Genomic DNA, 22,056 nt, shown 5'->3' on the forward strand with positions numbered 1-22,056 from the left:
TTAGGAGCACACTCTTAAAGGGAGTGCTCCTAATCTCAGTTTGTTACCTGTATAAAAGACCTGTCCACAGAAGCAATCAATCAATCAGATTCCAAACTCTCCACCATGGCCAAGACCAAAGAGCTCTCCAAGGATGTCAGGGACAAGATTGTAGACTGGAATGGGCTACAAGACCACCGCCAAGAAGCTTGGTGAGAAAGTGACAACAGTTGGTGCGATTATTCGCAAATGGAAGAAACACAAAAGAACTGTCAATCTCCCTCTGCCTGGGGCTCCATGCAAGATCTCACCTCGTGGAGTTACAATGATCATGAGAACGGTGAGGAATCAGCCCAGAACTACAAGGGAGGATCTTGTCAATGATCTCAAGGCAGCTGGGACCATAGTCACCAAGAAAACAATTGGTAACACACTACGCCGTGAAGGACTGAAATCCTGCAGCGCCCGCAAGGTCCCCCTGTTCAAGAAAGCACATATACAGTACATGCCCGTCTGAAGTTTGCCAATGAACATCTGAATGATTCAGAGAAAAACTGGGTGAAAGTTTTGTGGTCAGATGAGACCAAAATGGAGGTATTTGGCATCAACTCAACTTGCCGTGTTTGGAGGAGGAGGAATGCTGCCAATGACCCCAAGAACACCATCCCCACCGTCACACATGGAGGTGGAAACTTTATGCTTTTGGGGTTGTTTTTCTGCTAAGGGGACAGGGCAACTTCACTGCATCAAAGGGACGATGGACGGGGCCATGTACCGTCAAATCTTGGGTGAGAACCTCCTTCCCTCAGCCAGGGCATTGGAAATGGGTCGTGGATGGGTATTCCAGCATGACAATGACCCAAAACACACGACCAAGGCAACAAAGGAGTGGCTCAAGAAGAAGCACATTAAGGTCCTGGAGTGGCCTAGCCAGTCTCCAGACCTTAATCCCATAGACAATCTGTGGAGGGAGCTGAAGGTTCGAGCTGCCAAACGTCAGCCTCGAAACCTTAACAACTTGGAGAAGATCTGCTAAGATCACCTGGGTTGGCAACTAGGTTTGGCCTCCAGCCAATTTGTTTCTGAGTTTGTAGCTAGTTGGCGAGCCAGAACATAATTAACCTATTAGCAAATAGCCTACTAGCTGTCCAATTCATAGCCCTACACTACACATTTAACACATGCGGTTAGTGGGCTAATGTATTACATGAATGGTGACCACAGCCCTGTCGAAAATACATTTAAATCGTGTTTTAATGCGATTCTTTCCACTCTGCTTCATGTATTCAATATATTCCATTTCAAATGTAGTTCCTAGTGCGGATTTACTTCCGGCTATTATGACACATCTGGCAGTTCCTTATCTGTGTGTACCTAGACACTAGTTAGGGGGCATGATGACATACATTACTAAAGTAGGCATTAAACAGTAAACATTCCACAAATAACTGTTGTAGAGATTGCATTGAGACAGAAGCATTTGTCATGTCGTGTAAATGTAAATGGAAAACAACGTTGGGGTTCCCGAGTGGCACAGCAGTTTAAGGCACTGCCTCTCAGTGCTAGAGGGAGGCATTACTACAGATCCTGGTTTGATTCCATGCTGTATCACAACTGGCTATGATTGGGAAGCATAGAGTGGCCTACCAGCACAGTCCAGGTTAGGGTTCGGCAGGGGTAGGTCGTCATTGTAAATAAGAATTTGTTCTTAAGTGACTTGAAGAGTTAGAGGTCAAATGAAACAAGGGATGGACCAGGTTGACCTAATAAAATAGTTTATTGGTCCTATTTTGCATACTATACAATGTGCTGTTCAATGACAATAAAATAGTTGTTTGCTCAGTTTCAATACAATAAAATACATTTTCTCAAGACAAAATAATAATAGAGAACACAGACTGAAGGATTGAGCGACCAAGACAGGTTTAAAGTGTGACCCATAGGGACAGAAGCTGGGAATTCTTCAGTAGAAGAGAACAGACCACTAAATGAGACACTCAATACAGACAGGCTGAGACGGTGATTTGATTTTCACTTATAAAATACCTATCCCACAAACAATTGTAAAACAGTAATAAAACAGTTACAATGCCATATTCTCTGTTAACCTAACAAGAGAAGGATGGCCTCGCCTAGTGCATTACACACTGATAGCAATATGATACATAGATTCATCATCAGAATAATGTAACACTATCAACATTTGTCTGACTTTTAAAGAGGGTTAAACCAAGGCCTTATACCTTTAAAAGGGTTAATAAATGATGTTATGATAAAATGTAAGGTCTCCTCTTCAGGAGACCTCTGTGTGTCTGTTAAAACCTGTTTTGAGTGTTGTGAGCTTCAGACACTATCAGAAGGAGTCTAAATTCAGACTCCTCCTGTCTGGATCCCACCGTGGTTTACTGGCTTTCTGAGAACACAAGGCTGTCACAGACCTGATGAAACCAGTCCCCTGTCAGAAGATGCTTACTCGTTCACCTTGTCATGACCTATACTTGTGATGAAAGGTCAAGTTTCGGTCAAACCCACTTCTGAGTTTTTACTTGCTGATAAGACGGTTCCTGCTGTCAGGGTGAGGTTAGATTTATTAAAATGTTGTTGTTAGGGAAAGTTATGTCAGGGGGATTGGGGAGGCTATATGAGTTACAGGATGTCTTAGACATTTTGCAGAACTTGGGTGAGAAACTATCATATACTGTTATACTGTAGTCCGTATACCAACTTCTGCCTACAAATTGTGTTACTAAAGGAATATTTTTTTAATACTTAAACAAAGAGTCTGTTTTTCCGTTCCATTACTAATGTATGTTTGATAATTATATAGACCTGATCAATTGTTGAAGAAATTGACACTTTCAAATATCTACACATTTGAATTGTACATTATATTGTACATATAATTACAGATCAGATCATTTACTTTTTGTAAAAATGTTTTTCCTGAGGGAATATTAAATTAGTGATATAGCTCAGTAGAGTAATGGACCAGTTAAATAAACAAGACCTAGCTGAGGTCTATTAGATACCATTCCTGGTCTAGAAGTACAGTAAAGTAACACAACCAGGGTTAGGGACACAACCATAGGACCAATTTGGGATAGGCCCAAAGTGCATGATTGGGACAGACCCAGAGGTCTATTTAGTACTAGTCCTAGATAGGCTGGGTGGGTTGGTGGGGATGTGGGGATGTGGTACCAATCCTAGATAGGTGCTAAGTGGCTGGGTGGGGTTGTGGTACGATTGGTGGTCTAGAAGTATTGCCCCATGGTGTGCTCTGGGCCGTCGGGCCAGGTGGCACTGATAAGCTCCATCAGGCTGTTGTGGTGGGAGATCTGCAGGCTGATGTTGTCGTTCTGGAGGGAAGATGCCCCCTCCCCCTGGGCCATCTCGTGGAAGTGACGACAGATCAAGGGAACCACCTGGGAAGCGAAGGGGAAACGGAGAGAAGGTGGGACAAGAGGAAAATAGAGGAGAGTGGAGGGGTAGGGAGAGGAAAATAGAGGAGAGTGGGGGGTAGGGAGAGGAAAATAGAGGAGAGTGGAGGGGTAGGGAGAGGAAAATAGAGGAGAGTGGAGGGGTAGGGAGAGGAAAATAGAGGAGAGTGGAGGGGTAGGGAGAGGAAAATATTTAGAGAGAGAAGAGATTAATTAAAAAAAATGACATATGCAGTAATTGCATTAGATTACACGCAATACATATTAGTTCATAACCAATTTGTTTTACGTTACTCTAAGCTGGCTGTTGCCTTGATGGTTAAAGCTCATGAGAGAGAGATTTTTACCTTGACAATGATGAGTTTCTTCTCCAGGGGTTTTCCGTCTGGGAACTTCTCGCCAAAGCACATGTGGATGGTATAGTCAGGAGAGCCTCCTCTGTTCTCCTTAAATGCTATCAGCTCTAAATGGGTTCATAGATGTCAAAACATTGACATTAGACAAGTGGACAGAGGTTAGCATTATACTGATTTGTGTCTGTCTCTGAGAGATGTGTGTGTGTGTGTGTGTGTGAGCTGATTCTTCATAGCTGTCTACATGGTCTTTGTGTAATCCGGTGAGCCAAACTTACCAGTCATGTACTTGTCGAAGCTCAACAGTTGTACCATTTCATTTTGGGGCATCTTCCTGGGTTCAGGGTGTGCCTCTCTGGGGTCACTAGTACTAGAGAACACATGGCATTTGTCCTGCCGGTAACCATAGATACCCGTGTTTCGTACCTCCAGGAGAAGACCCCTTTGGACACTCTCTAGGATGCAGTTGGTGTATTCAATCTGGTGGAAATGAAGGCAGAGGAAGAACGAGGTACAGAGAAGTTAGTCTGGGATTTAAAAAATAGTTTTTGTTTGTCATGTTGCTAAGACTTGTTGTTAGTGTTTCTTAATGCTATGTGCATTGCTAATGAATGACCAGTCAGTTTCACTTGTATACAACAAAGACACACATTGGAAAACCACAGGTATGTACACAGAACGGCAGATAGTAGTGCAGGTGAATAGTAGCAGCACCCCTACCTGTTTGTGGTCTAGCAGGCCGTCAGTGCTAGGGAAGCAGAGGGTCTGGGCGTTGGGCTCAGGGACATCACACTGGTAGTGGAGCTGAACCATGGGGCCTGACACCTGGGTCTTCAGCATCTCTCTCCTCCTGTAGGAGATGGTGATCTCCAGGTCACAGAGAGACGGCTGGGCAGCAGGCAGGTTGAGCAGGGCATCCTGGTTCACTGTGGGGAGATGGGAGAGGTCATCAAACAGGTCACATTTTACTACATGACTGAAATGCACTTTATTTTACGGTACAGAAATGACTAGACCTACATGGTAAAATGGTATTTACACAATAACAACTTGTATGTATGTATTTTTCCTTTTTTATTGACTTGTGGATGTATGGCCCTTGCATACCGTGGTCGTATGGCTGCTGTACTGGGACTGGGACTGGTGGCGGTGAGTGGTTCTGGGAGACTGGCTGGGGCTCTGTTAGAGGCTGGAAGGGGTAGCAGTCTTCTGGTACCACTGGGTGGTGTGTGTGTATATAGGTCTCTGCCCACTCCTCTGTGGAGAAGAAAAAAGGGAGATTTGAGAAAACTGGCCTCTTATCTCATTAGAAAGCTTTCTCAAGAAAAATATATAATTTGTGTGTGAGTAATAAACAACCCATTGTAAGGGGTTGACTTTCTACATGTGGGAGGTGTGCTGTACCAGTATGTTGGTTCAGGTCTATGGTGTTCACAAGCTTGAGTAGATTATCATGCTGTTTGGAGAAAAAAAATACATTCACAGATTTGATAATGAATTTGTCCTCAAAAAATACTAAACAAGTGAGAATAGAACAGAATAAATATAATAGTGCAATTCTAGGAGTGCAGAATGGACAACCAGCTCCTAGTTCAATATAAATGTAATATTACTGTACCTCCATGCCTGGGGGGGTGTAGCCTGTAGAGGTGAGAGAGCTGTGGATGTCAATGTCATAGTCCTCCACAGCAATTTCCTCTATGTGTGGGCTTCCATAGTTAGCTGTAACAAGAAGACATAATCAAATTCAAGTTGGGGCAAGAGGAGACTTGCATTGGTTACCTGAGCTAGGCTTAGGCTTTAGCTCAGTGGGCTAACACAGTCTTGTGACACTTTAGATACATTACAAAAGCCTTATTGATCATACACTCATTGTTGATAATCAGGTAGACTTTATGGGGGTCGTCTGAGTCCTTGGAGTGGTCTTCCACCATCATGAAACGCTTGGTCAGGTTGTTCAGTACACAGCGGAAGTTAGTCTTCCACTTTGCCTTGTCATTGGGATGCGTGTTGATTTTACCACTGACCACTGCCCATGCCTGTAACCACCAAAGAATTTGGAAGTTTAATTTCTGAAATATCATGTAGCTAGGAGGCAAAATAATGCCATGCCAACTGACCAAACCTGTCTACATAACAATGATGAAAGGCGAATTGAAGTATCATAATAAGTTAATAATATAATTGTATAACATTAAAATACCGTGACTCAAGATTTGCAGTTTGCAATAAAACCATAGCCCCTATTTCCTTGAATCTCTTCAAAGCACTACCTTCCACGATGTAAGACTATTCCTTACCCTGAATATTTTACTGTCGTCCTCGCAGCAGTCCTTCCTAGAGATGTGTTTCCACGGGACTCTGAACTTGTTGTTGTCCACAAAACACAACCCGGCGTATTGCCCGGTCCACACCTGTTCTATCAGCCAGTCCGCAAACTGAGGTTTGGGGTTGCGGCTGGAACATACAGAGAGGAAGCAGATACATACTTCAGAAAAGAGAGACAGTGGCTGAAACATTGGTGAGCGAATTGTCAATGGAAGAGCACTTGTTAATTTCACAGAGAGGGTGAAAGGAGAGAGGGAGAGAGACTGTATCATTCCACACTATACGTTCAACAATCAATTCAATCGGTAGGCAGTAGAAGCACACTACAATCACTGGTAAGCATAGCCGAGCTCATTGGAATTATCCATTCCTAACTCTATTTTACGGTAACCGTTAACAGTAACTATAACTAGCCGTCTAGTCTGCATATTGCGAGAACATATCTGTTTACCTCACGTGCAAATATAACAAATATTACCTTTGCATCTTTAATGCTGAGCCACGTACTTCTGTCATACAATGGAAGTGTACTACTACGCGTTCTTCTAATTATTTCCAGGTACATTGGCACAATATTTTTATAGGCGTCGTGATGTCAGATAGAGGGAGTTCCCCTGGACAGAGAGGAGGAGGAGGAGGAGGAGATTAATTTAATATGGTATTTCCGATGGTACTTTAATATTAAAATGCATGTATGTGTATCCAACTCATTGGTTTGGTATAATAGTGGGTGTTACGCGATGACAAACGCCAGTCTGAAAGTGAAAGTTAGTCTGCGAAATAATCTTGTCACCAACTGATGATGAAACAAACAAACTAGGCAATTTTTTTCTCACACTGAAGCTAGCAATCAAACTGTGTCAGGGTCAAGACATAATAAGATGTGTGACAAACATGTATTAAATCAATCTGACTCTTATACAGAGAGATCAGCATCGATTCCTATTTTGACAACAGGCTGAAAGCGTGTAGATAGAACGCCTCACTGAAGTTGAAATGTCATCCACCTTGTTCTGGAGTTTTGTTTTGGATATCTATACCTAGATATGAATTGATTTGGGACTGGGTTTGGGAAAGCATGTCGGTTAATTATAATGTATCAAAAATAATCAGTGAGATTACATTGCGGGGGAATGAATGACCCATCATTTACTCACTTCAATACACCTGTAGCATTCCATTTAGCTGGTTTCTTTAGAATTTAATTCAGATTTGTGTCTTATGTAAATGAATATCCATGAGTGGAAATTCCTCCATGGAAAACTAGCCAGACTACTTTGTTGCTTTGTTAGCATTGTAACCAGTGTCAACTGTAGTCACTATTCTGTTGGTCCTTTCAATGCATTGATATTGCACAATACATCCATAAACCAGGGAACTTCAGGGGATTACAGGCATGGCCTACAATACAAATCCCTGTATCAGTGATCTACGGTGCATTTGGAAAATATTAAGACCCCTTTGCTTTGTCCACATTTTGTTACATTACAGCCTTATTCTAAAATGGATTAAATTACTTTTTCCCCTCATAACTCTACACACAATACCCCATAACGACAAAGCAAAAACAGCTTTTTAAAGACATTTTTGCAAATGTATTCAAAATAAAAAACAAATACATGATTTACATAAGTATTCAGACCCTTTGCCATGAGACTCGAAATTGAGCTCAGGTGCATCCTGTTTCTATTGATCATCCTTGAGATGTTTCTACAACTTGATTAGAGTCCACTTGTGGTAAATTGAATTGGTTGAACATAACATGGAAACAGACTATAGTTTTGGAAAGTTGGTGAGGACATCTACTTTGTGCATGACACAAGTCATTTTTCCAACAATTGTTTACAGACAGATTATTTCACTTATAATTCAATGTATCACAATTCCAGTGGGTCAGAAGTTTACATACACTAAGTTGACTGTGCCTTTAAACAGCTTGGAAAATTCCAGAAAATGATGTCATGGCTTTAGAAGCTTCTGATAGACATAATTTGAGTCAATTGGAGGTGTACCTGTGGATGTATTTCAAGGCCTACCTTCAAACTCAGTGCCTCTTGTCTTGACATCATGGGAAAATGAAAAGAAATCAGCCAAGACCTCAGAAAATAAATGTAGACCTCCACAAGTCTGGTTCATCCTTGGGAGCAATTTTCAAATGCATGAAGGTACCACGTTCATCTGTACAAACAATAGTACGTAAGTATAAACACCATGGGACTACGCAGCCATCATACCGCTCAGGAAAGAGACGCATTCTGTCTCCTAGAGATGAACGTACTTTGGTGCGAAAAGTGCAAATCAATCCCAGAACAACAGCAAAGGACTTTGTGAAGATGATGGAGGAAACAGGTACAAAAGTATCTATATCCACAGTAAAACAAGTCCAATATCGACATAACCTGAAAGGCCGCTCAGCAAGGAAGAAGCCACTGCTCCAAAACCACCATAAAAAGCCAGACTACGGTTGCAACTGCACATGTGGACAAAGATCGTACTTTTTGGAGAAATGTCCTCTGGTCTGATGAAACAAAAATAGAACTGTTTGGCCTTAATGACCATCGTTATGTTTGGAGGAAAAAGGGGGAGGCTTGCAAGCCAAAGAACACCATCCCAACTGTGAAGCACGGGGGTGGCAGCATCATGTTGTGGGGATGCTTTGCTTCAGGAGGGACTGGTGCACTTCACAAAATAGATGGCATCATGAGGAAAGAAAATGACGTGGATATATTGAAGCAACATCTTAAGACATCAGTCAGGAAGTTAAAGCTTGTTTGCAAATGGGTCTTCCAAATGGACAATGACCCCAAGCATACTTCCAAAGTTGTGTCAAAATGGCTTAAGGACAACAAAGTCAAGGTATTGGAGTGGCCATCACAAAGCCCTGACCTCATCCCATAGAGAATTTGTGGGCAGAACTGAAAAAGCGTGTGTGAGCAAGGAGACCTACAAACCTGACTCAGTTACACCAGCTCTGTCAGGAGGAATGTGTCACGCCATGACCTTAGAGAGCCTTTTTATTTTTCTATTTGGTTAGGTCAGGGTGTGATTTGGGTGAGCATTCTAGTTCGTCTATTTCTTTGTTGGTTCCCATTTAGAGGCAGCTGTCTATCGTTGTCTCTAATTGGGAATCATACTTAGGCAGCCCTTTTTCCCACCTTCAGTTGTGGGATCTTGTTTGTGTGTAGTTGCTTTCTGCACTGCATATAGCTTCACGTTCATTTTGCATTTTGTTGTTTTTTGGTGTCAATTAAAATAATTGTACACTGCTCAAAAAAATAAAGGGAACACTTAAACAACACAATGTAACTCCAAGTCAATCACACTTCTGTGAAATCAAACTGTCCACTTAGGAAGCAACACTGATTGACAATAAATGTCACATGCTGTTGTGCAAATGGAATAGACAACAGGTGGAAATTATAGGCAATTAGCAAGACACCATCAATAAAGGAGTGGTTCTGCAGGTGGTGACCACAGTCCACTTCTCAGTTCCTATGCTTCCTGGCTGATGTTTTGGTCACTTTTGAATGCTGGCGGTGCTTTCACTCTAGTGGTAGCATGAAACGGAGTCTACAACCCACACAAGTGGCTCAGGTAGTGCAGCTCATCCAGGATGGCACATCAATGCGAGCTGTGGCAAGAAAGTTTGCTGTGTCTGTCAGCGTAGTGTCCAGAGCATGGAGGCGCTACCAGGAGACAGGCCAGTACATCAGGAGACATGGAGGAGGCCGTAGGAGGGCAACAACCCAGCAGCAGGACCGCTACCTCCGCCTTTGTGCAAGGAGGAGCAGGAGGAGCACTGCCAGAGCCCTGCAAAATGACCTCCAGCAGGCCACAAATGTGCATGTGTCTGCTCAAACGGTCAGAAACAGACTCCATGAGGGTGGTATGAGGGCCCGACGTCCACAGGTGGGGGTTGTGCTTACAGCCCAACACCGTGCAAGACGTTTGGCATTTGCCAGAGAACACCAAGATTGGCAAACTCGCCACTGGCGCCCTGTGCTCTTCACAGATGAAAGCAGGTTCACACTGAGCACATGTGACAGTCTGGAGACGCCGTGGAGAACGTTCTGCTACCTGCAACATCCTCCAGCATGACCGGTTTGGCGGTGGGTCAGTCATGGTGTGGGGTGGCATTTCTTTGGGGGGCCGCACAGCCCTCCATGTGCTCGCCAGAGGTAGCCTGACTGCCATTAGGTACCGAGATGAGATCCTCAGACCCCTTGTGAGACCATATGCTGTATGCGGTTGGCCCTGGGTTCCTCCTAATGCAAGACAATGCTAGACCTCATGTGGCTGGAGTGTGTCAGCAGTTCCTGCAAGAGGAAGGCATTGTTGCTATGGACTGGCCCGCCCGTTCCCCAGACTTGAATCCAATTGAGCACATCTGGGACATCATGTCTCGCTCCATCCACCAACGCCACGTTGCACCACTGACTGTCCAGGAGTTGGCGGATGCTTTAGTCCAGGTCTGGGAGGAGATCCCTCAGGAGACTATCCGCCACCTCATCAGGGGCATGCCTAGGCGTTGTAGGGAGGTCATACAGGCACGTGGAGGCCACACACACTACTGAGCCTCATTTTGACTTGTTTTAAGGACATTACATCAAAGTTGGATCAGCCTGTAGTGTGGTTTTCCACTTTAATTTTGAGTGTGACTCCAAATCCAGACCTCCATGGGTTAATAAATTTGATTTCCATTGATAATATTTGTGTGATTTTGTTGTCAGCACATTCAACTATGTAAAGAAAAAAAGTATTTAATAAGAATATTTCATTCATTCAGATCTAGGATGTGTTATTTTAGTGTTCCCTTTATTTTTTTGAGCAGTGTATAATGTACGCCTACCACGCTGCACCTTGATCTCCTTCTAACAATGGACGTAACAGAATCGGCCAAAATTCACCCAACTGATTGTGGGAAGCTTGTGGTTGGCTACCCGAAACGTTTGACCAAAGTTAAACAATTTAAAGGCAATGTTACCAAGTACTAATTGAGTGTATGTAAACTTCTGACCCACTGGGAATGTGATGAAAGAAATAAAAGCTGAAATAAATACTTCTCTCTACTATTATTCTGACATTTCACATTCTTAAAATAAAGTGGTTATTCTACATTTCCTAAAACAGGGATTCTTTACTAGGATTAAATGCAGGAATTGTGAAAAATTGAGTTTAAATGTATTTGGCTAAGGTCTATGTTAACTTCCGACTTCAACTGTATGTTAACGTGATATTTCAGTTTTTTGTTTGTCATACATTTGTGTGTAGATTGATGAGGGGGAAAAATACAATTTATATATATATATATATATATATATATATATATATATATATATATATATATATATATATATATATATATATTTACTTTTACCCCCCAATTTTGTTGTATCCAATTGGTAGTTACAGTCTTGTCTCACTGCTGCAACTCCCTGTATAGACTCAGGAGAGGCGAAGGTTGAGAGCCGTGCATCCTCCGAAACATGACCCAACCAAGCTGCACTGCTTCTTGACACAATACCCACTTAACCCGAAAGCCAGCCGCACCAATGTCAGCGTGCACTGCGCCCGGCCTGCCACAGGAGGCGACTCCTAGTGCACGATGGAACAAGGACATCCCTGACGGCCAAACCCTCCCCTAACCCGGACAACGTTGGGCCAATTGTACGGCGCCCCATGGGTCTCCCGGTCGCGGCCGGCTGCGACAGAGCCTGGACTCGAACCCAGAATCTCTAGTGGCGAAAAAATACAATTGAATACATTTTAGAATAAGGCTGTTAATATAACAAAATGTGGAAAAGTCAAGGGGTCTGAATACTTTCCGAATGCACATTGTTGTAGTGACTTTAAATTATATCATTTTTTTAAAAATATATCAAAGGTGATACAATGCAGTTATATTTGGTTATAAGAAGTATGTGCATGAAAATAACAGTAAATTCCACTGCAGCCCTTTGAATTTATTTCAAGCATTGTCTAATATATTAATTCCTTTTACAAGCCACCCTCCTGCTTCAGGAATGTGGCCACTTGACTGGATAGTAGTAGTGGATTGGGTTGCAGTCTGAGAGCAATCCTCCATTTAGGGTGTGTTTGCTAACTATTTTTTATTTAACCTTTACTTAACTTGGCAAGTCAGTTAAGAACAATTCTTATTTACAATGACAGCCTAGGAACAGTGGGTTAACTGCCTTGTTCCGGGGCAGAACAACATATTTTTACCTTATCAGCTCAGGGATTCGATCTTGCAACATTTCAGTTACTAGTCCAACACTCTAACCACTAGGCTACTTGCCGCCCATAACAGCTGCTGAGAGTGACGTGTTATTGGTTGAGAGAATCCAGGGTGGCTCACCACAGATAGTCACTTATGAAACTTCACTGTAAATACAAGATTAGGTTTTGTTCCTACTAAAATAGAAACACATCTCTAGATAGACTGATGCTATCTGTATATGCCCATTCATACATTCTTACCAGGCATCTTCAGATCTCCTGTTACATGTGTCCAATTCTGTAACTAAACAGTGCCTTTGATTCAAGTTACCATGCAGCCAGTCAGGCAGACATAATACTCTGTATTTTTGATGGTCATTAATCTATCCAAGAGTTACTGAATGTTTTCACCTTCAGTTTGCTCCACTGTTCACCTTGGTTTGAAAGTAAGCTATAGACAACAGTTATTTTCCTGTGCATTTCCTGTACATTGAATAGGAGCAGGTCAAGCTGAACATCACTGTCCTGACGTGAGGTATAAGAAATGGGACTGAGAGTTTCAAAGTGAAAAATCTGCAGGTGTGTTGTTATATAATGTGCTTATGGTGAGACATGGTGAAAATAAGTCAGACAGTGAGGAGAGTGAGAGGGAGTGGGGATGCCCTCTTCTTGATGAGAGAACCTTTAATGTTGTCTCTCAGCTGGGCCTAGAATAACACTTCCTCTTTCCAGCCCTCCTCTTTCAATACAACCACACTGACATGCAACAGGGGGAAACACCAGGATATACAGTGCATTCTGAAAGTATTCAGACCACTTGACTTTTTCCACATTATGTTACTTTACCATATTATAAAATTGATTCAACTGTCCCCCCCCCCCATCAATCTACACATAATACCCCATAATGACAAAGCAAAAAACGTTTTTTAGGATTTTTCTACAATGCATATATATAAAAAAATATTATCACATTTACATAATTATTCAGACCCTTTACTCAGTACTTTGTTGAAGTTCCATGGACAGCGATTACAGCCTAGACTCCTCCTGGGTATGATGCTACAAACTCGGCACAGCTTTATTTAGGGAGTTTCTCCCATTCTTCTCTGCAGATCCTCTCAAGCTCTGTCAGGCTGGATGGGGACCGTTGCTGCACAGCTATTTTCAGATGTCTCCAGATGTTTGATTGGGTTCAAGTCCGGGCTCTGGCTGGGCAACTCAAGGACATTGAGAGACTTGTCCCAAAGCCACTCCTGCGTTGTCTTGGCTGTGTGCTTATGGTTGTTGTCCTGTTGGAAGGTGAACCTTTTCCCCAGTCTGAGGTCCTGAGTGCTCTGAAGCAGGTTTTCATCAAGGATCTCTCTGTACTTGGCTCCGTTCATCTTTCCCTCGATCCTGACTAGTCTCATAGTTCCTGCCTCTGAAAAACATCCCCACAGCATGACGCTGCCACGACCACAATTCACCATAGGGATGGTTCCAGGTTTTCTTCAGACGTGACGCTTGGCATTCAGGCCAAATAGTTACATTTTGGTTTCATCAGACCAGAGCATCGTGTTTCTCATGGTCTGAGAGTCCTCCAAGCAGACAGTCATGTGCCTTTTACTGAGGAATGGCTTCCATCTGTCTGGTTCCTCTCTAGGTTTCTTCCTAGGTTTTGGCCTTTCTAGGGAGTTTTTCCTAGCCACCGTGCTTCTTCACCTGCATTGCTTGCTGTTTGGGGTTTTAGGCTGGGTTTCTGTACAGCACTTTGAGATATCAGCTGATGTACGAAGGGCTATATAAAATAAATTTGATTGATTGATTGATCTGGCCACTCTACCATAAAGGCCTGATTGGTGGAGTGCTACAGAGATGGTTGTCCTTCTGGAAGGATCTCCCATCTCCACAGAGGAACTCTAGAGCTCTGTCAGAGTGACCATCGTGTTCTTGGTAACCTCCCTGACCAAGGCCCTTCTCCCCCGATTGTTCAGTTTGGATGAGCGGCCAGCTCTAGCAAGGGTCTTGGTGATTCCAAACTTCTTCCATTTAAGAATGATGGCCACTGTGTTCTTGGAGACCTTCAATGCTGCAGACATCTTTTGGTACCCCTTCCCTAGATCTGTGCCTCAACATAATCCTGTCTCGGAGCGCTACAGACAATTCCTTCAACCTCATGGCTTGGTTTTTGCTCTGACATGTACTGTCAATTGTGGGACCTTATGTGTGTGCCTTTACAAATTATGTCCAATCAATTGAATTTACCACAGGTGGACTCCAATCAAATTGTTGAAACATCTCAAGGATGATCAATTGAAACAGGATGCACCTGAGCTCAACTTTGAGTCTCATAGCAAAGGGTCTGAATACTTATGTAAATAAGATATTTCTGTTTTTATTTGTAATAAATTAGCAAAACATTCAAAACATTCAAAAATCGCTTCATCATTGTGGGGTATTGTGTGAAGCTTGATGAGGAAAATTTTTTAGTTAATCAATTTTAGAATAAGGCTGTAACGTACCAAAATGTAGAATCAGGGAAGGGTTCTGAAAACTTTCTGAATGCACTGTATAATCATATTTCCTCCTTTTTCTAGATTCATCTGACCTCTCACCCACAGGTCATGAGTAGGAAGCGTTGGTACCACACAAGGGTGAAAAACCGAAAGTCATATCACTGTCTATTACTATTAGTCTCTATCAATACAAGCACTGTGACTCTGTTTTGCATATTCTGACCTATTCTAATTCCACCATCACCTTAAAGCTATTTTCACTGCCTCAGTGAGCCTAACCAAGTCATCACACTCTGGTTTACCTGTGTTTTGTTAAAAATAAATTCAGTCTTAAACCTACATTATTGTCGGAAGTTTACATCCACTTAGGTTGTTGTCATTAAAACTTGTTTTTCTTTTTCAACCACTCCACAAATGTCTTGTTAACAAACTATAGTTTTGGCAAGTCGGTGAGGACATCTACTTTGTGCATGACATAAGTCATTTTTCCAACAATTGTTTACAGACAGATTATTTCACTTGTAATTCACTGTATCACAATTCCAGCAAAGGACGTTGTGAAGATGCTGGAGGAAACAGGTACAAAAGTATCTATATCCACAGTAAAACAAGTCCAATATCGACATAACCTGAAAGGCCGCTCAGCAAGGAAGAAGCCACTGCTCCAAAACTGCCATAAAAAAGCCAGACTACTGTTTGCAACTGCAAATGGGACAAATATCGTACTTTTTGTAGAAATGTCCTCTGGTCTGATGAAACAAAAATAGAACTGTTTGGCCATAATGACCATTGCTATGTTTGGAGGAAAAAGGGGGACGCTTGCAAGCTGAAGAACATCTTCCCAACTGTGAAGCACAGGGGTGGCAGCATCATGTTATGGGGGTGTGTGTTTTGCTGCAGGAGGGACTGGTGCACTTCACAAAATAGATGGCATCACGAGGAAAGAAAATTATGTGGATATGTTGAAAAAACATCTCAAGACATCAGTCAGCAAGTTAAAGCTTGGTCGCAAATGGGTCTTCCAAATGGACAATGACCCCAAGCATACTTCCAAAGTTGTGTCAAAATGGCCTAAGGACAACAAAGTCAAGGTATTGGAGTGGCCGTCACAAAGCCCTGACTTCAATCCTATAGAACATTTGTGGGTGGAACTGAAAAAGCATGTGTGAGCAAGGAGGCCTACAAACCTGACTCAGTTACACCAGCTATGTCAGGAGGAATGGGCCAAAATTCACCCAACTGATTGTGGGAAGTTTGTGGAAGGCTACCCGAAATGTTTGACCAAAGTTAAACAATTTAAAGGCAATGCTACCAAGTACTAATATAGTTTATGTAAACTTCTGACCCACTAGGAATGTGATGAAAGAAATAAAAGCTGAAATAAATACTTCTCTCTACTATTATTCTGACATTTCACATTCTTAAAATAAAGTGGTGATCCTAACTGACCTAAGACAGGGCATTTTTACTAGGATTAAATGTCAGGAATTGTGAAAAACTGAGTTTAAATGTATTTGTCTAAGGTGTATGTAAACGTCCGACTTCAACTGTGTACAGTATGCTCCACCATGCCAGTCTCAGGAATGGGGAAGCAATACTCACTCTAGCTGAACACTTCCCTCTTCCTGCTCGTTGGAAATGTTGTTTTGCCCTGGTCCGTGATGTGTCTCTTTGTAGGAGCAGGCCCCTGTGGCTCTGTGGTCGTGTGAAGGCCTCTGGATTGACACTGGGGAAGGATGTAGCTCCCTCATCCAGACGGTATAGTGCAGTTTTCACATCCCTATTCACACACACACACGCACGCTCACACGCACCCACATGCATGCACGCACGCACGCACACACACAAACCCCCACGGATGTCAAGGGGCTATAATGAAGGGGACCTGTTTCTGTGTTACACAGGCCTTTGGTGGAGAATGGACTAGAGTGGATAGAGGTTTACTCAAGTGTGTGTTAGGGTTAAAGGATTATTTCAGAAATGTTTAGGAAAATCTCTTAGTTGAAATTGTCTTCTCGCTTTAGCTTGTGATTAGCATTTGTCATACCAGGAAGTCAGTCTATTTCCACAAAGAAATGTATGAAAAATGCATGAATACCAGTAAGACAGTTTGGGCACTGGATTGGGGCCACTCTTTCAGTTTACCAGTTCCAGTATATCTAATTTATTCAGCATTTTGCAGCACTGAGAGGAGTATTGTTGAGCAGACAATTAAGAGAGAAATTCTGTACCCCCAAGGCTGTACACCCAAGGTATTATAGGGAGCTTTGAGGGGGAAATCCACACTGCATCTCCTGGGAGACTGAGAACTTCAGAAACAACCACCTCTCTCTATTTTTCTCTCTCTGTTTCCCTATTTACCCTTCTGCCATTCTATATATCTGTATACCTTTCTCTCTGTCTATGTCGGTCTATCTGTGTCTCTGATTCTCTGTCTCTGTCCCTCTCACTCTCCCTGTCTTCCTCTTCTCTGAATTGTGTTCCATTATCAACACTATCTAAATCGACTGGTAAGAATCAGTATCTACTGTAACTCTGTAAAGTACCCCAGAGTATAGACTGAGTAAAGACCTCTGATACTTTAAACTTATAGGCTGTTTTCATTACTATGAGCACTGAGGATCATGAGGATCATAAACAGATGTACTGTACAGACCCACACTGTTTGGAGGTGGGTTTTGCATCACTAGTTGAAACTAGTTTCACCACCAGGTCCAGGTTTGACCAGTTCTGACCTGCCAATCATAATAGACCAACACAACTAACTGTTGGTTATAGTTTCTGATATTGTTTTGATATAGGCCTACTGCACATTGGGAAACAACTATGAAGCACAGCTGATGTAAACACCTCATCCATATTCCCTATCATCACTAATACATCAATCCCATACTAGCCTATTGTGTTCTTGTGGGTGCATTATTTTAACTCAGAGACATATAATAATCAAAAGCTTAACAGGCAAGTGGCCTATACAAGTACGTTTTTTTGAGAAACCATAGCCCCAATCTTGAACGTTATCCGCTGCTGCTCTCTACTGGCCGAGTCTTGGGAAAGATAATTGGATTGTACCGCCAGAGGTCACTACGTGTTCATTTTGATTCATTCCCGAAAGCAACTTGACACGATATTCGACGAGATGTCTCGTTGAAAGTACTTTGAGATAACAGCACATGACACAGAGAAACGGAGAGGGCTATAGATTTAAATGTTAGACTATTTGTTGAAAAAAACTCACTGAATAAACTTGTTTTGTAAGAGCGGGAAATGTTGCTAGTTATCCGAGCGCTAAAGTACAAAATGTTGAACATATGAAAGAATGATAATTCTGAGATGAGAATGAGACTATTTAAACATTCTATGGAGGATTAGTGTTGTGCAGCCGTTTGACCATAAATAACACAAGGACTGTTACTGGAACGTGCTGTCCAATCGAATGTGGTGCTGAAAAAGACAATCCATCAACCACGTTGAAACTGAAGTTGTATATTTATTAAAGTTGTATATTTATTAATACTTCAATGTGCGTAATAACTGAATAATTAAATAGGCTTAGTTAGGCTATAACATATTATCCTAAACACCCAAATCCATGTATGGAATACACTTTTTACGCATGACATTTGGGGCTTGCATTTTAGAGTTGGAATGGCACAGAATCCAACAGAAAATCAGCTGCCAATATATCCAAGCAGTAGATGCTTGTATATCTACGCAGACAATGTGCACCTATAGAGCGCTAGTTTTGGGGGGTCATTACGCACGGCAGCGATATGCCATTTGCAGACATACCCACACGTCATAAACATTATGTTTACCTTAAATTAATCGTATTTCTATGCTACTTCTATAATGGCCAATTATTCTATACAGAGACACGCTTGCCATTTATTTTCCTCTCTAAGGCTGTAACCTGGATACCGGAGAGAGCGTCTTTGGTATTTGGGATTTTAAAGAGTGAGAGGAGAGGGGTGGAGTGGGGGAAGACTGATAATTTGAAGACTTGCCAGGGGTATATTGTCAAATTCAAAAGGCATTTCAAAGAACCAAACCATTCCCCTTTCTTCATTCTCTCCTTTTTTCTAATTATTTCTCTCTATTTCTTTATTTTCTCCGGGTTGCAGGCCGTTTGAATCCACCAATGGGCTTTCAAGTTGAAGACATTGGAATGTAAATGAGCCCAGCGCGTGCTCCTGGCGCAGTGAAAGCTCTGGATTGTTTACTGAGCTCCCGGAGCCACGCGCCTGGCTCGCGGAGTGGGCTAGCAGATGAATCACACAGCAGCGGGCGGGGCCTCGCGGGGAAGCGTGCGTCTCCAACGGGTGGGGTGTGTGGGGCGCGTGTTGAAAAAGAGGAGTGCTGCCAAAGTTTGGGTCAGATCGGCTCTTGAAGTAAGCAAGCGCAGTCAAGAAAGACTTGGACACCAAATAGTCACAGCGCGCTCCAGCTATAGCCACACGGCTCCCACGCGAAGGACACGAGAGCAGTGCTCTGCAAACCTCTGTCTATTTTTTAAATCTCTTCTTCCACGGAGTGTCTTTCTGTGAGGCTGCGCTGTTGCAACCCACCTCTGTCAGTAGCCCTGTCTCACCACCAACCAACATGGAGACTACCACCATCACCACCACGCAAATGGCGCAGAACGCATACACATTTGGACTGATGGAGAGGCGCACCACCATTACCTTGCACGCCCCAGCCCAGGAGTGCGCTCTCCCCAATGACACCATTGCAGCCGGCTACCAAAGCAAGACCACGGTGCTGAAAAGACAGCGCTCCAGCTCTCCGGAGCTCCTGCGCTGCAAGCGGCGGCTCAGCTTTAACGGACTAGGCTACTCCATCCCCCAGCAGCTGCCCGTAGCCGTGGCCCGGCGGAACGAGCGCGAGAGGAACCGGGTCAAACAAGTCAACATGGGCTTCCAGACGCTGCGTCAGCACGTGCCCAACGGGGCAGCCAACAAGAAGATGAGCAAAGTGGAGACGCTACGGTCCGCGGTGGAATATATCCGAGCCCTGCAGCAGCTACTAGACGAGCATGATGCAGTGTCTGCCGCCTTCCAGTGCGGGGTGCCTTCCCCTACCATCTCCAACAGCTACTCGGCCGAGCCGGAGTCACCCCACTCCACCTGTTCCTCCGATGAGGGGAGCTATGAGCCCCTGAGCTCCGAGGAGCAGGAGCTGCTGGACTTTACCACCTGGTTCGACAGATACTGAGACACACCCAGGTCGCCTAATTGTCGTTACCACCCGTGTATAAACAGGGGCGTATTCAATCAAAAGGGACTCAAAGTTGAAAAGAATGACAAGTTATTTGATTCACTCTGCAGGCGAGACACCCATGGACACACTCTTGGCACCGACTTTCTCGCTCTCTCCCATCGCCAGGCAGCGTCTGCAGGTACAAGGCAATGAGAGGGGAAAGTAACTCAGAGTTACGGTTGCTATGCTACAAGAGACAAGAGAGTCGAACTGCGCTTGGGTTCCCTTCGGAATTACAGGGTAGAGAGACTGTTCGCGCACTCATGGACAAAGCGTCGAAGGACGAAAGACTGCACTTCGGTGACGCGTGGAATTACGTCTTTATGGATGACTTTGAATACGAGGAATTAGTGAATGAAACAGCAGCTGTGGAGACTGCACAGTATTTCAGCGGAAGTGCATGGTTGTGGCTCCCAAGTACTTTGCTGTGATTGGCCGTTTCACATGAGAGCAAAACGGCCTATTTTAACTGCCTGCATCTGCTGGGAAGATTGTATCGAAGATGTACTTTGGTGCCCATTGTCTGAAATTGAAATTCTTATTTGTTCAATAGCCTATAAATACTTATTTTTTTGTTAATTGAGATAAACTAAACAAAGTTCTGCAATAATGAACACTGCCACTTTGCTGACCGTGAGTGCGCATGAGATAGCCATGACTGGACCAGTGGACAGTTAAATTGGCAAGTATGTCTGTGTCAAGCCATTGGTCAGCAATAGACCTCTACAGCTTCCTGTGAAAGATTGAAGGGTTTTATGTGGGATGGAGACCTTTATCAATGTATGCACTTGCTCTCCGTTTCTCGTAGACTCATATGACTCAGATTTTAACAGATATATTTTGTGTAAACATTTTTTTATGAATAAAGATAACTATATTTATATAAAATTGTGGGGTGTTGTTGCATTATTGTGTGGACACGGTTATTTGTAATCAGCTTTCTCAAATAGTAGGTAGCTTAGGCCTGACAGGCATGCTCACAAATAATAGGCTACCTGATTTGATTATTATGTAGGCACACCTGACACATAGGCTATTTCAAATCAAATCGTATTTGACACAAGCTTCGTAAACAACAGGTTTCGACTAACAGTGAACTTCTTACCCACGGCCCTTTTCCAACAATGCAGAGTTAAAGTTAAAGATTAAAAAATATTAAAATGAAAATACAAAGTGACATGAGGAATTCACACAGTGAATAAGGAATAACAATAATGAGTAAAACACAACATGGCTAGGCCTATATACAGGGAGTACCAGTACCAAGTCGATGTGCATGGAGTGTGGCACAAGGTAATTGAGCTAGCTATGTACATATAGGTAGGGGTAAAATGACTAGTATATATAATAGACTCAAATATATCAAATACAAATATATCTGAGGTTCTGCACTGAGCAAACAGACACTTCTTCTGTGGTTCTATTCAAAGGCTGAGTCTGACCTTTTACAGAGTTGTTTCGTCACACAAGGGAAAACTGCGCAGCTGTGTGAGTGCTCAATAACCATTTAAAGACGTACATATATACCTTGCGCTTTGTCTGCATAGAGAACAGGGAGATTAATATTATGTTTCATGCACTGCATTGTTTCTTTTTCATGCTCTCTCTCTTTGCCCAACCCAGAGGGCCTGGAGCAGATCGGGTGGGAGGGTGGGAGAGAGAGAGAGAGGGGGGGGGGTTATAAAGCCTACTATTCACTTTCCTCAAAGGGGTAGGCCTATAATCACTTTGAAATATGGCTCAGGGAACGTCAGGAAGACAATGCAGCGGGTCAAACATTCTTATTGGTCGATTGAGATCAATCCAAAAAAAAAACTGGGGTTGTAGACTACTTGTATATTTGACTGTGTTTTTTCAGGGCACATAGAACCCAATCAAAACTGCAATCTCCCGAGAAATGGGGAGCACACCCCATTGTGCACAACATTGAGTGTGCTTTTGCGCCTCATTATCCTTACACTCTTAGAAAAAATGGTTATTTGA

At 43.0% G+C, this 22,056-nt stretch overlaps 2 protein-coding genes across 2 annotated transcripts; one reads left to right on the forward strand and one right to left on the reverse strand.

Annotated features, from left to right (window-relative positions):
* Positions 1 to 1,737: 1,737 nt before the first annotated feature.
* Positions 1,738 to 6,716, reverse strand: LOC110497044 (interferon regulatory factor 8). Its single transcript, XM_036956322.1, has 10 exons — positions 6,576 to 6,716; positions 6,070 to 6,226; positions 5,637 to 5,808; positions 5,388 to 5,491; positions 5,174 to 5,225; positions 4,877 to 5,026; positions 4,490 to 4,695; positions 4,048 to 4,249; positions 3,764 to 3,879; positions 1,738 to 3,401 (listed from the first exon to the last, which is right to left on the reverse strand). The coding sequence occupies exons 1-10, from the start codon at positions 6,611 to 6,613 to the stop codon at positions 3,231 to 3,233; spliced, it is 1,368 nt and encodes a 455-aa protein (XP_036812217.1). The 5' UTR covers positions 6,614 to 6,716; the 3' UTR covers positions 1,738 to 3,230.
* Positions 6,717 to 18,908: 12,192 nt separating this feature from the next.
* Positions 18,909 to 20,950, forward strand: LOC110497055 (achaete-scute homolog 1b-like). Its single transcript, XM_021573061.2, has one exon. It carries the CDS (start codon positions 19,417 to 19,419, stop codon positions 20,026 to 20,028), a length of 612 nt encoding a protein of 203 aa, XP_021428736.1. The 5' UTR covers positions 18,909 to 19,416; the 3' UTR covers positions 20,029 to 20,950.
* The last annotated feature ends 1,106 nt before the right edge of the window (positions 20,951 to 22,056 follow it).

This window comes from Oncorhynchus mykiss, chromosome 2 (assembly GCF_013265735.2).
Source record: "Oncorhynchus mykiss isolate Arlee chromosome 2, USDA_OmykA_1.1, whole genome shotgun sequence".
In the NCBI taxonomy this organism is placed as follows: Eukaryota; Metazoa; Chordata; class Actinopteri; order Salmoniformes; family Salmonidae; genus Oncorhynchus; species Oncorhynchus mykiss.